Consider the following 15832-nt stretch of genomic DNA (forward strand, 5'->3'; position numbering starts at 1 on the left):
GATAAGGTCATTAAACGGCATTGATACAATAAAATAAGCAGTTAGCATGGTCTTTCAGATTAACTGGATAAATTAGCATTAGCTAATACAACGCTAACGTTAGCTAGCTCAGGCCCGTTGTGCGTTTTCTCTGTAAAGACTTGGATTGTTTTTGTACAGAGAACTCCGGGCATTTTGCATATATTGCGTATAATGCTCTGTGACCCAGACCACTCAGGCTGCAGTGCCCTCTGCTGGTTGTTCAGGGGAGTGTGTAGGTCACATTTATTTGTGCAGAATATCAGTAATTGCTGAGACTCGGAGAAGAAGTAAGACATTTTCAGAATTGTAAACATATGATGTTCTTTTATGTACATTTCTTAAGCCTGTTCAAAATGACCTAAACCATTCCCATCATCATCTTGGTATTTTGTTATACCCACATTAAAGGTCCTTTTATTGTTTATTCACTATTATCCTCAGTTGGTATAGCAGCCACACGTCATAAAATCTCAAGTGGAATGAACGCTGGTCTCCCGTATCCCAGCAACGCTATATTCATATCATGTGACCTCAGCTCTGTTTATATAATGGAAACAACAGAGAACCAAGAACAAGGATGTGGTTTTAAAAATGTGTTTATTTGGCTTATTCTGTCCTTGTCAAGTATATGCAAGTCAATATGTTTACAAAATACTAATCAAATGTTTTAGAATATCACTACCCCCATTTTTTTTTAAAGAAACATGACTGACATTGTAATGAGCACCACTTACGATGGGCATTTTAATTGATTCATGATAACGATTGCTAAGAATTAGCTTTTTTTTGTGTCTAACTGATTATTCGGGTCTTCCTGAAACAGTTGAGGCAAAATGAAGCCCAGTACTTGGCTGCTACCAGCAGAGGCGCTGTTGATTCAATCCCAGCTAGTTTGCTGTCTAAAAAAGGACAATGTGATTTTTAACGACCGCAACCTCTCCTCCTCATTCTGCTCTATACAACACTGACATGAAAACAGGAGTTCAGAACATTCAGATAGGAATTATCCCATCCTATAACAAATAACAGTGAACATGAGTGACCTAATTCTGTCATTTGTGTGTCGTTGATTAATCGCGTCTTCATGAATTGGAGTGCAAAAAAAGTGCAGTACTTGACTGCAACCAGCAGAGGCGCTATTGCTTCAGTCTCAACTTGCTTGCTGTCTAAAGGACAGCATGGCATCAGCTTGTGGAAGTTGAGCTGCATCCACAAAGACGTTGCTATGGCACAACTCCTCCTCTACTCCTCATTTTGCTCAATACAACACTGACATGGAAACAGGAGTTCAGAACATTCAGGGAGACATTTTCCCATTCTCCAGTTTGCTGTTCATAGAAGAGCAGCATTATGGGAACTCAAGCTACAGTCCAACTCATCCTCCTTATTTTTAGAAATACATTTTTCAACCATAACATTAACAGTAAAAAAAAAAAACACAATAAATTAGCGCTGTCGTAGTTAACACGATAATAACGCACTATTAATGCACATGCCTCCTGACTCGTTTTTGACCCATGGTCCATTCTGTAGCGTGGGGAATGTAATGTCGTTCAGTTATTGTTGAGCCACGAGCTCGTAAATAGCAAGCCGAAATGCACAAAGAAAAGGGGACATTATGGAAAACTATTTTACCTTGCAGAGCACAAGCTTTACTTCCTTGTTTGGATTACAGTTGAGTGCATTGATAACATAAAATGTAGATTGTTACACTAACTACTGTAGTAAGATGGAATAAAAGCTAATCAGAAAAGACGGTAAGCCGGAAGTTTAGATTCATTTTTTATCTGAGACTTTCACGTCTTCAAAACACCTCTTCTCATACCAATCACACACTTCCGGGTTCACAATAATAGCGCTATGCGTTAAATCCGGTCTAACAACCATAACAAAATAAACATTACGATCATTCATCCATCCATTTTCTATCATGCTTTGTCAAAGATGTTTTGCATTGTAATCTGTGATATTTTTACCTAAATAAATGTTTTCTAGCAGATTGAAATAAAGTGTATATTGCTTTATAACCTATTCTGGTTGATAGAGAAATGAATACCATTAACTTGTTCAACATGTAAGAGAATATCAGAAGCATTTTTTTCAGGTAGAAATATCACAGATTACATTACCAAACATCTTTGACAATCAAACCATTACCATAAGAATCCAAATTTTGTGCTATTAACGCATGAAACTGGTATCTGAGTGGTGTAGCTTCTCTCCTCTGAAGTGCTTCGATAGCAGGAATACAAATTATGCATCCCTACAATACAAAAACAATCTGGCCATCTGGTACTTTTTGGGGAATTTTGCCTATCATTCACAATCCTTATGTAAGACAAGAACACATATTTATTTTTATATTTATTATTTTAATGCATTTTTAATACTAAATAAATGCAAACAAATGTACGCTTACAATGGAGCATAATCTGCCTAAAAAACATCCAAACACCTCTGTTAAGGTCTTATATACATTATGTAAGTGTATATGTAATGTAGTAACGGGCAAATTCATAATAATATGTAATATTTACATATTTTGAGCATTTATGGAATTTGCAGCGCATTAATTTCCAAAACGCATCACAACTTTTGTTTTTTCAACTAAATCACTGATCAAAAGTCACTGACTTCATGGGAGCCAACGGGCATAATAAAATATCACTTACTGTACAATGTCTGCTGTCATTAGCATGCCGACTGTTGGAATCTTGTTATACTCCCGTTCAGATGGAACCAAGCATGTTTGTGTCGTTTTTCGCCATTTCAGGTCTAAATAGGCTGTCAAAGTGTACCAACTTGTTGGATTACATCCTCATCCTTCTACTCTCCAGGTGAGAGGCACGATTTATGATCTACAATAAACTTCCACAAGCAGGAAAGCTAGGATACAGCTGATCAGTCGATATTGTTCACATAGTTTGTGATCACGGCTTGTTGTGTGTTAGCGCTTATAAACAATATCACCAATACTTGCTAAATATTGAAGTCACAAAATGTAAATAGAGTATTGTTGGCGGTTTTTGGATGTTTTTAATTGGGTTTTATGAGTTAAAATTGATTTTTTTTAAAAATCCGTCGTAATGTCTTTCATAATGATTGTGAACGATAGGCAAAATTAAAAGAAAAAAGTGCAGTTCCCCTTTAAATAGAGTGTGCAACCAGCAGAGGTGCTGTTGATTAAGTCTTAACACGTTTCTGCTCTAAAAAAAAATTCAATATGTCAGCTGTCGAAAGCTAAACTATAGCCTTCGTTATTGCAACATTATTCTGTTCGATACAATGGTGGCATGGAAACAGGGGTTCGTAACATTCAGATAGACATTTTCAACCACAACATTACTAGTAAAAAATAAATAAATTATTCAATTGTTAACAATTCCGTCAATTGCGTAATATTGATTGTTAATTGATGGCCTTTAAATGGAGTGGGCTACTTGGCTGCAACCAGCAGAGGCGTCTTTATACGTTTTCGCTCTAAAAAATAGTCAACATGTCCGCAGTGAAAACCAACACAGATGACGTAAAAATCACAAGAAAGAGGGAGGAAATTTGTATGTAGTCATTGTTGATGATCAGATTAACCATAAAAAGTAGACATTTTGCGTCTTTCACACTGCCGACTGCGTCTCGCTGCAGACGTAAATGTTGCTTGGTCGCACCCTCCTTCGGCTCCGTCCTGCCACTTTTGGACACAGACGGCAGCTTTTCGGGACAAATTCCTGACACGCCTCCCGGAACTTTCGGATCCTCCAGCAGTAGATGATGGGATTGAAAACCGTCTTCAGGTAGCTGAGCCACAGGGCACCTATGCTGATGGGGTAGAAGGCCGGGCTGTAGTAGAAGCGGCGGCTGAAGACGGCCAGCAGGCTCACCACGGTGTATGGCAGCCAGCATGCTGAGAAGCCCACGAAGAGGATGAGGATGGTGGTGAAGGCCCTGGTTTTGAAGCTCATGTCCACTTTAATGTGGGGGTGTCTCTGCAGCCCGATGAGCCTCCGTTTGCTGACTTGGTTGAGGGCCGGCAGGCAGGAGTGCTCGCTGGCGTGGCTGTGGACGCGCAGGGTGTTGTGGCGAACTGTGCTAAGGATGCACAAGTAAGAGTAGAGCATGACGGAAAAGGGGGCGAAGAAGACCGCAACCGCCAAGAGGATGGCATAGGCCCGGTCAGCCACGGACTCACTGTAACCCAGCACGCACTGCGGCGCCCAGGCATCCCCTATGTCTGCAGCGCCTGTCCTCCAGCCCACGACGGACGGTAAAGAGATGCATAAACTTAACAACCACGAACCTGCGATCAAGACCTTTGCTCTGTGCGGCGTCAACTTGTCCTGGCGCTGTACGATGATGAGAAAGCGGTCCACGCTGATGATGAGGAGTATGGACACGCCCTCCAAGACAAAGAGCCAGTAGAGCATGATGGAGGCACGACAGAATCCTCTCCCGAAACTCCAGTCGCCGCTCCCTAGCGTGACGGCGGTGAAGGGCATGCACAGGAGCGACAGCATGATGTCCGACAAGGCCAACGTGGCGAGGAGGAGGTTGATGGCGGACCGCATGGCCGGCTTCTGGTAGACGATCAAGCACACGATGGAGTTGCCCAGGAATCCGATGGTGATCATGAAGATCATGACGGCGGCCAGAGTCACGCGCAACGTGACCGATATGAGAGGCGCCCCCGGGTCGGACGGGATGCTCTTTGTGGTTTCAACGACGTCATCCGGCTCCATCAGGTCGCAGCCCTCCAGCAGGCTTTCATTGCAAAAAGCCATGATGCCGTTTAATCAGACGATGTCGACGTGGGAAGGATGCTTGATCGCCGTCAAAGGCACAGCTGCTGTGCCATCTGAAACATAGACATAAAATGCATTGCTTGCTTAGATTCACTTAATCAGACACGTAAGTGACGCCAATCAAACAAGAACAATTACAATGTTATTCAAGGCTGTAGCTTTACAGTGTCTGTTTTATGCATTATGTAAAAAATATGTATACAAAAATGACCTTTGTTCATGTTTTGGGTGAAACAAACAAAAGAATGTCCACCGAATGTGTAGCTTCCTACTTTACATTATTAAAAAAACAACACGTTGATTGGCATCACTAAATTGGCCCTAGTGTGTGAATGTGGGTGTGAACGTTGTCCTTTTAATAACCTGGTCCTTAACACCACCAAGACGAAGGAGCTGATCATGGATTTCCGGAAAAAAAAAAACCCATCCAACCACTGTACATCAACGGGGACTATGTGGAAATGGTCTCTAACTTCAGGTTCCTGGGGATCCAGATCAAGGAAAACCTGTCGTGGAGTATGAACACCTCAGTGACCATCAAAAAGGCACAGCAGAGACTTTACTTTCTGAGACTCCTCAAAAAGAACAACCTGTCACAAAAACTGCTTGTGTCCTTCTATCGCTGCTCAATAGAGAGTGTGCTGACATACTGCATGTGTGTATGATATGCCAGCTGCACAGCAGCAGAGAGAAATGCACTTCAGAGGGTCATAAAAACTGCCACGAAGATCACTGGCTGCTCTCTCCCCTCCCTAGATGAACTGTACAGTGTCAGGTGCCTCAAAAAGGCCCAAAACATCATAAGGGACCCATCTCACCCTGGACATAAACTTTTTGAACTGCTGCCCTCGGGCAGGAGATACAGGACAATAAAATGCCGGACAAACAGACTTAAGAACACTTTTTACCCGAGAGCAATAGTGTCGCTGAACACAAGACGACAATAATGACTGTGCATGTGAGCTGTGTACTTGCTATTTTTATGTATTTTATGTATTTTTATCTATTTATCTATGTTCTTATGGTTGTATGTTTTAGGAATTTGCACTAAATTAGTTTTGCTTACAATTTTGTTGTACAATGTACAATGACAATAAAGATATATTCTATTCTATTCTATTCTTATCTGTGTTGGCACTGCGATGAGGTGGCGACTCGTCCAGGGTGTACCCTGCCTTACCCCCCGAGTGCAGCTGGGATAGGCTCCAGTCCACCCTCCCATATACACACACATCGTGACCCCAAGAGCGACAAGCGGTAGAAAATGGAAAGATGGATGATGAAAAATCAATCAATAAAATGTTTAAAGGACCTAGTTAGGGGTTACCTATCAATAGCAACTTACATAATGATTCAACTAGTGCCCCTTATTGAACTAATCACAGTCTTCTATAATTGCCGGGTGCATGGTCTGCAAAGCAAATTGGTTTTATGCTGTGTTCCATTTGTTGAGAGTCAACTTGAGAGCCATAAAATATCAAGTTTGTAGCAGTTTTCAAAGTTGACCAACTTCCTAGCTTGGTGCCACAACCTTCTACTACACAGGTGAGAGTGATGATTTATGACCAAGTATTAACAGAAGCAGCTGAAGCTTTTTCTTAATTTATCGCTTCCGGTGTTATTAGCATTGATGGGCAAGCTACTTGAAAAATGTAGTAAGCTGAGCTACAAGTTACTTTCGATTAAATGTCGCTAAGCTTCAGGGGAAGCTATCCCCAGAAAATTGTAGCAAGCTACACTACAAGCGACACCGCAAATGCAGCTTGCTACCTCAAAGCTACATATATGACCCATAGAATGACATACATTAAGTTACAGATCCCCAATTAACATCATTTATATCTGTGGGCCCACATACTGTATATAATATCAATGCTAATGTAACCCAGAGTGTACAAATGGACCCAAGAACAACTACCGTAACTCTCGGGGTCCCCGCACCACACTGTATTTATATATTTTAGTTTGCCTTTTCTTTGGCCCATCCTTATAATGTTATGTATTTTCTATCTATCTAAAACAGTATCTATCTATATCTTGACAAAAAAAACAATGACTTGTGTTGTTTGGGAGCATTAGGTAAAAGTTATGTGCGGTAAAACTTTTCATGAAATCAACTCACCTTAATGTGTGTTCCTAAGTTTGTGATGTATGTCTTAGATGAAGAGAGTAGTTATGATTTTGGTGTACATAGTAAACAACACAAAATTAAGATTTTGGGCAGTGTTTTCTCTAAACTCATACATTTGTCTAAATATGGCCAAGGACACGCATTATTGTGGGTTTCCTGCACGTTGTCTTCATCACTAAAATAAAAATCTAATATGCAGGAGAAATCTCTCTGCCATTTTCAAGAATGTTTTTTTTTTTTTTGAGTCAGCTTGAAGCGTCCCTCTGTCTCCGACTCCCTTGTCGTCATGTGACATGAGTGCTTGTCTGTTATGATTTTGCTTACTAGTTTCGATGAACCGCCTTATCTTGCCTCTGATTGACCTCTCCATAATGTTTAGCCCTAACCATAGCCTATTTTGACTCATCATACGAAGACTAACCAATCATCATGGATTTTCTCCGTATGTATGGATGTTCTCAACCAACCAGGTCATTGTATTTTCTCCATAATTTTTTGGCTTGGATTTGCAGTCCATTTTCTCTCTTTGTAGCTTGTAGCTTTGATGTAAGCTACCTCGCTATGTGGGTCTAAAAATAGCTAAGCTACGTAGCTTCACTACATGTAGCTTGTTACTGCCCATCACTGGTTATTAGCAGCTCAAGCTAGCAGGAGAGCTCGCGACTTGCTAGTGGTTGGAGGAGCTAGGCGATGTGTCACGACGCCAGAAAAGTAGTTCCTCTGTGTTAGCTCTTACAATAACAATGTCCTTATTGCTGCTTATATGCAGGTCATGGCATGTAAATGGAGCATTGTTGACAGTTTTTGGATTATTTTTTCGAGGGCTGTATAGGGGAGTATAGATGAATCTCATTGCCTGCTTCGCACTAGCAGTTTTTTTTTACTATTTTGGAATGCACATTAAAGAGAAAGACATGTGTTCTAGAACGATGGTGAAATAGTTCTCCTTTACCAAACAAGGTTCCCTGTCTGTTGTTCAACAGAGTTACATCAAAACTAACTTACTATTTACCAAATACAGTACATGCCCCACCAAAATCAACGACATAACTACAGTATATTGAGCACAATTATGTCGATGTGAGTGCAGGCTAGAAAAAAACCTTCAGCCTTGAATGCAGTTGATGATTAACAAGTGAAACTGCACACTTAGACCACCACCATTGATCATAACAATATGTTTATTTTTGTGGTCGTAGACCTGCACTGCTTAATATTGCATTGAGCCTCCATACATAAGGACACGTTTATGGTAATTTAACACACCCAAATTTTAGCAGGATGTGAACGACAAGCCTCAGCGAGCATTGTTTCTCATTTACGTGGACGTATGGCTCATTGCGTGTCCCTAGGACACAGTATGTAAATGACCATTTACTACAATTTTGGCCAAATCTGCAAACCTGTGAGACCGCGCGTGCATCATGTAACACACAAACCACTACACTATTTAATTTGCAATCGTGCATTTCAACACATCGTGTACTGTATATACATTAAAACTATCATGAGTTAAAAGGTTATTTTAACGGTGACATTCTTACACTAAATGATGGCTGGTTGTTGCTACGGCAACAAGGGGTTAGCGGCTCCATGGCAACAAGCATCTTAAAGCTCCATCCTCCGTGACTAAATATATTCTGTATAGCATAGCAATATTACCTCTACAATTTCACCTGACCTTGTTGGATTTGAATACGAAAATTATATTTTTAAAAGACAGCATACCTATGTTACACGCCCTTGTTTTGAAAGGACATTACATAATTTCCCAGATTAAATTGCTACATTAGAAGTATATTAAGTAACATATGCATATAGGGATCAAATAAAAAACAAAAAACAAACACGTCTTTGTTTCATACAATAATGATTCCGTATATTGTTTGTATTATTTCTGCCTATGATGGAGCAGATTTGATAGCAGATCAATGGAGAAAACCATCGGACCCACCTTGCGGCTCACACGTTTGGAGTGTCAAACTGTCCTCGTCGTCCTGGTCTCATGTCGCCCTCTTGCATGGTGCCTTCCTTCACTCGGCTACCCTGTGCCGCCACGGCGCAGCATGCCGAATATATCATACACTGAAATGGAAATATCAATTTGAATATTCCATAGCGGGATCGGTCGTCACAGTGCCGCCTGCAGACGGCGCACTGACGCCTCGAGAAGCATGTGGAGGACGATTTAAAGGGGCAGTGCGTAAAAATGTGAAGAGAAAAAAAAAAAAAAAAATATATATATATATATATATATATATATATATATATATATATATATATATATATGTATACAAAAAATGGGCAAAAATATTTTATTCAGCTTTTTATTGGAATTTTTATTTAATTATCTTTATTGCCTACAGTAGACACAGAATGTGTAGCCTAAATGTATGAGGGTAAAAAAAAAACAATACATAAATAAAATAATACGCGTTTGCAAAAACAGTCTGATTTATTTTAATTGAACATGTCTATGTGATTGTGTAGCGCAGGAAAAATTTTATCGTGCAAGTGTTCCAAATGGTGTGACCGATAACTTTCTTGAAATATCCATCCATCCATCCATTTCCTACCGCTTGTCCCTTTCGGGGTCGCGGGGGGTGCGGTTGACCTATCTCAGCTGCATTTGTATGTGTATATGTATATGTATATATATATATATATATATATATACAGGCACGTGCACACATAGGGCCCTATGGGTGCTTGAGCCCCTGCCCTTTTTTGCCTCGTCTTGAAAAGTGCCCTCTGCCTGTGTGTGTGTGTTTTTTTTTCTTGTTTTTTTTCTGTAAATAACATTAATAAATTCCTGTCAGGGATGTAAAAAAAAAACAGCGGTACAAAAACGCCACGTTTTCTTGTAATACCGGGTTGTTTGAGCCTGCCGCTTCCGCCAGAGAGGGAGAGAGAGGGCGAGTAAGTGAGAGGAGGGAGAGCCAACTGCGCCCCTGAGGAGACGTCACGTGACAGTGGAGCAACTTGAACCTGTGAGTTATGGTCTAGTCGCCGTCCACTTATTCAGCATCTAATATGGGTAATATTTCAGAAAAACGCTGTATTATTCTATTATTCAATGTGTCAGTTTCTGTTTTTGCCGGACGTCGGAGCACGGCGCATCAATTGAGCACGGCACATCAATTTCGCACAGAGCAGAGCGGATCGTGCGGGACAGGAAGTAGTGTACAAAATACAAAATAAAACACCAGGTTAATTTTCTAAAATAAAATGCACTGTGTTTACGGCGGATCACATTTCTCTCACAGTAGAGGTTTAGATATAAAGTTTATTGTGACTTTGCTATTACTGTGTGGGTTAACAAAATAATAATAATAATAATGATAATAATAACAATAAGAAGAAGAAAAAGAATGATAATAATAATAATAATAATAATAATTATTGTTATTATTAATAATAATAATTTCAGCATTCTGGGGATATAAGATGTAGGTTATCTGTTAGGAATATTACCATCTGTATTCAAACTTGATTCATGTTGATTATGCCTGCAGCACAATGCCAAAAAAAGAAAGGATACAGAAAAGGAAGGAGAAGGAGCGCCAGGAAGCAGCTAAGGGTAGCAGACCTCTTAATGTATGGCTAAAACCAAGTACTTGCATCATGGAAGCCCTGAATTTACATTGAGGAGCATATTTGGGTATGGGTGGCCTCCATCCTACAGCCCTCTACTGGCCCCTGGTCCATATTTTTGGCCCTGTATTGCGTTTCAGTTGTTTAGTCTGAGCATTAAGTGAGAAAGACCATAAGTTACAACTTGATGGTGTTTTCATCAAGTTAAGGGAAGAAGGACATATTTTCTCATTGAAGTTTTTTCCATTTGAGTATTTATTTTTGTATTTTTTTTCAAAGTTCATGTTGCACTGTTCAATGTTCAATATTAAAGTGCTTATCTTTAACAATAAATAGCCTAATAATAAACCAGTGTTTTGTTGCTTTTCATGTCTTCCAAGCCTATGATAATGTGAATTAACTCATTATGACAATAATTTGTTGACACAAAAGAAATGGCAATTACTTTTACCTACAAAGGACACACAGCTAAGTAGTTAGCTTCCTATTAGCAAATTTAATTTTACATTAATTTCCATATTGTGCAAAGGACCAAAAAAAAATGTCCTGCCCTTTTCTGACTTTGAGCCCCTGCCCCTCTATAATCATGTGCACGTCCCTATATATATATATACATATATATATATATATACTGTATGTATATACTGTATGTATATATATATGTATATATATGTATGTACGTATATATGTATATATATATATATACTGTATGTATATATATATGTATATATATATATGTATGTACGTATATATGTATATATGTGTATATATATGTATGTATATATGTATGTATATATGTATATATATATATATATATATATATATATATATATATATATATGTATACTAATAGTAATAACAATGTTGTTCCAACAAAAATGTCTTAAAGTATACTAATAGTAATAACTGTTTAAAACTTTAAAAATGCTACCAATTAGTTGAGTGTATAAACCGCATGTTTAATTTTTCTTTAAATCATAGAATAATAATAATTTAATGTCGATATGTTTCATTTCCATATAGTTAATATACAATTAGCTTACCACACGCATTTGTATAAATAATTATTAGTAGCAGTAGTTGCAACATTTCATGAGGAATAAAAATCACACACATGCTTTAAACATTTTGTCCACTAGATAGCAGCATTGCACCTTATAATTTGGTTATTTGCAGCAGAGGTAAAATGCTGACAGAGGCCAGATGTGCACAATTGCCACAACTATACTGATTATTCTACTTAAAAATGCATTATTTCACACACTTCAATTCAATACATACTCCCATTCATTACACAAAACCAAAATACTGTAAGCCTTATCACCTTCCTCCTCGCAGTGGCCTTGTGTTGAACATGCCCACCATCAGTTCCACCTCACTGATCTGACACAGGCATGCACCTCACGTTCACTGGCACCCAGCACTGGCAACGAATTAATTTATTTTATTCAGCACCTCTGCCGAGACGCCGCCGCTCCATCAATTCAGCTAAAAAGCAAACAAACCTGCGTGCAAAATGTTCCTCTGGTTCAATCAGAATATTGAGAGACACGCACAAGGAACGGAGTTACATTTTAGTCCACAACAGCAAACATGGAACTTTAAAACTGGGACTTGTATTGACACTCTTCTGCTAGTGACTCCTGTGGCTCTGCAGCTATGAGTCCTTGTCGTGAATACATGAGGAAGGTGCAAGGTGTTAATCAGTGGTAGGACACTCTTGGTGGTTACTTATCTGTGCAACGTGAAAATAATTAACACTGCACATTTGGGAATGTGCAAACCTCAGTGGAACCTGAGTCATACTCTTATGTCTTAGCTGTAGCTCAGTTGAAAATGAGCCTACTAAATGAAATGATTCATTAGGTTCACAGGCACAGTTTAATTAAGAGTTTAATATAAAGAACAAAAATTGAGGAAAAAAAAACCCTAACAAAATCAATGTTGCATTGCTGCTACTGCCATCTTGTGGCGTTAATAGTGAAACTACATTGAGAGGTAGCTTACAGCCACAGCTGTTAAGGGGAACTGCACTTTTATGGAATTGTTCCTATTGTTTACAATCCTTATGTAAGACAAGGAAACAAAAGGTTTTAGGTTTTTAATCCATTCTAACATGTAAAATCGGCTCATTCTAGGTGGCTAGCAATGCAGCTAATGAGTGCAATCAATTCTACCTCTAAATCACTTTAAAAATGATTCCAAAAACTACCAACAATAATTCGTCTTTGTTCCACAACCTGTATAATAACCAAGCTGTAGTGACATTGTTATTGTAAGAGCGAACACGGAGGAACTCTTTCTCCAGCGTAGGAACACATCGGCGTGCTGCGGCTCTACATTGCGATAGGACACCAATCCGTACTGACTGAAAAACATGAACAATCAAATTACAGTATCTGTAAAGCAGTGCTTCTCAAAATATTTTCTGTTACGCCCCAAATATTTCAAGCCCTTCCACACATTCCACTGTAACTATAAATATTATAGTTTATAAAATTGTTATAACCTCGGCATAACATTGTAAGCTTATTATTATTAAAGAAAACAACAACGGCACAGCAGTGGAGATGGTAAGCAGCACCAAGTTCTGTGAATGCATATGCAATATCTGCACCTTATTGCTATTTTATCCTGCACTTCAACGAGCCAATGCAACAAAAATGTGTTCTTATCTGAACTGTAAAGTTCAAATTTTAATGACAATAAAAGGAAGTCTAACACACCGGTCTTTCCTCCTCCCCCACCGTGGTTACAGTGAAGCCAAGTGCCGCATACACTTCATCATATTCTGCTATGACAAAAAAAGCATGTTCACAAGGTCACAAGCCCCCCATGTTTTGTTTGTACACAGCCAGCCAGACAGCGTATGTACTGTAGTTGTAACAACACGCATAATGTGCTGTGTGTATCATGATCAATATTTTAGTGACTTACTCGATGGACAGTAGTCCCTTTGGTCCAGCTGGCTGGGGATGTTTTTTGCGGTGTGTTTTGGGCAAGCACCCCATTTTTGTCGAAATACAGTCGCGATCAAAAGTTTACATACAGTATGTTTAAAGAACATAATGTCGAGGCTGTTTTGAGTTTCCAATAATTTTTACAACTCTTATTTTTTTGTGATAGAGTGATTGGAGCACATACTTGTTGGTCACAAAAAACATTCATGAAGTTTGGTTATTTTATGAATTTATTATGGGTCTACTGAAAATGTGAGCAAATCTGCTGGGTCAAAAGTATACATACAGCAATGTTATTATTTGGTTACATGTCCCTTGGCAAGTTTCACTGCAATAAGGCGCTTTTGATAGCCATCCACAAGCTTCTGGCAAGCTTCTGCTTGAATTGTTGACCACTCCTCTTGACAAGATTGGTGCAGTTCAGCTAAATTTGTTGGTTTTCTGACATGGACTTGTTTCTTCAGCATTGTCCACATGTTTAAGTCAGGACTTTGGGAAGGCCATTCTAAAACCTTAATTCTAGCCTGATTTAGCCATTCCTTTACCACTTTGTGTGTTTGGGGTCATTGTCCTGTTGGAACACCCAACTGCACCCAAGACCCAACCTCCTGGCTGATGATTTTATGTTGTCCTGAAGAATTTGGAGGTAATCCTCCTTTTTCATTGTCCCATTTAAAACACAAGTTCCATTGGCAGCAAAACAGGCCTAGAGCATAATACTACCACCACCATGCTTGAGTGGGATTAAAGGCCTCACCTTTCCTCCTCCAAACATATTGCTGGGTATTGTGGCCAAACAGCTAAATTTTTGTTTCAGAAAACCAACTCAAGACAGCCATGACATTATGTTCTTTACAAGTGTATGAAAACTTTTGACCACGACTGTAGCTTTGCTCCAAGTTCCACGTTTACGGCGTCAATTCACGCCGACCTCACTCTCTCGGCTTCCGTCTGCTCCAACGTTTCACCCTCTTCTTTGTACTCGCAGCTGTTCATCCTCAATATATTCAGGTTAAAAAAAGATAAGTTTGTGAATCCTCATTTGTCCAAAAATATTCGTCTTCGTTGTCAGTCACCAAGTCTGCCATGATTTGAACATACTTGCGTTTGTTTCCGAAACTAGGAACACACATTTGTTGCCAGAAGTCAAAAGTGCGCTGCTATGGAAACAAAAATAAATGCGCAGAGGAAATAAGTTCCAGAATTGCTTAAAATGACCAAAATACGGTAAATATTGTACATATTACATATTGTTATGTCTGCTACTACATTATATTTAGACTTGCAGTGTGTATACAAAACGTTGGAGGGTGTTGAAGGCTACAACAGGGACTCCCATTAGCCGCGTCTTGCTGGCGTTTTTTTTATCATCTTTAAAATCCTAAAAAAAAAAAGATTTGTGTTCCTGCCTCTTGTAATGACTGTGCACTATAAGCAAAATCCCCCCCCCCCCCCCCCCCAAAAAAATGCTGTTCCTCTTAAAGGGAAATGCACTTTTTTTTAAATTGTGTTTATCATTCTCAATCCTTATGTAAAACAAGAACAAATATGTTTTTTTGTTTTCATGCATTCATCCTAGCAAGAATCAGCTAACAATGGAGCCAATGGAATTTGGTTTATTTTGCCTAAAAAATGCTCTAAAAACATCCAAAAACCTCCATCAACGTTTTATATACACACTCTAACTACATATGTAATGCAGTAACAAGCACACCCATAATAACATGTAATATTTATGTATTTGAGCCATTTTTAGCATTTCGTGGCGCATTAATTTCACATTATTTGCAATTTCCGTCAACAACTACTACTAATCATGGCAGACTTCATGAGAGACAACAAAGACGACTTTGAAACAAATGATGATTCAGAACCTTATTTTTTTTAGCATGAATGATGAGCTACAAGTTTTAGAAGCTGTCTGATGAGAAGATCCAGCAAGTAGCAGTTTTGCTAACTGCTAAACAAGAAATACAAACATGCCAACATAATAAAACATAATTTATTGTACAATGTCTGCTCTCACTGGGATACCGACTGTTTAGATGAACAATTAATCATAATGTTTATGCAGGGAAAAATGCGCTTAAAATAATATCGCTACTACTTGGTTAATATACAGGTCACGACATATTGTTGGTGGTTTTTGGATGTTCTTTTAGAGGGCGTTTTAGGGGCGCTTTAGCAAATATGTTTATTTTCATATCCCCATGTGAGTTAGCGTGACATTATGAGTGAAATATTAACATGCTACTGTGGTTTCTTTTCTTTCTTTTTGTCAATGCCACCAGCTCTCCTTTGACCTTACTCCTTGGCACTCTTCGCGACTT

General features: G+C 39.0%; 2 protein-coding genes across 2 annotated transcripts in view; one reads left to right on the forward strand and one right to left on the reverse strand.

Annotated features, from left to right (window-relative positions):
- mfsd9 (major facilitator superfamily domain containing 9) overlaps window positions 1–15832 on the forward strand; it is a 123282-nt gene that overhangs the window by 2043 nt on the left and 105407 nt on the right. The window contains exon 2 of the mRNA XM_061971042.2: window positions 15794–15832. This exon is cut by the window's right edge and continues 2 nt beyond it. The gene's annotated coding sequence lies outside the window, so the exon portion shown is untranslated. The remainder of the gene's footprint in view (window positions 1–15793) is intronic.
- Window positions 2509–9080, reverse strand: gpr45 (G protein-coupled receptor 45). Its single transcript, XM_061971271.2, has 2 exons — window positions 8903–9080; window positions 2509–4870 (listed from the first exon to the last, which is right to left on the reverse strand). Exon 2 carries the CDS (start codon window positions 4794–4796, stop codon window positions 3636–3638), a length of 1161 nt encoding a protein of 386 aa, XP_061827255.2. The 5' UTR covers window positions 4797–4870; window positions 8903–9080; the 3' UTR covers window positions 2509–3635.

Source organism: Nerophis lumbriciformis, linkage group LG13 (assembly GCF_033978685.3).
Source record: "Nerophis lumbriciformis linkage group LG13, RoL_Nlum_v2.1, whole genome shotgun sequence".
Taxonomy (NCBI): Eukaryota; Metazoa; Chordata; class Actinopteri; order Syngnathiformes; family Syngnathidae; genus Nerophis; species Nerophis lumbriciformis.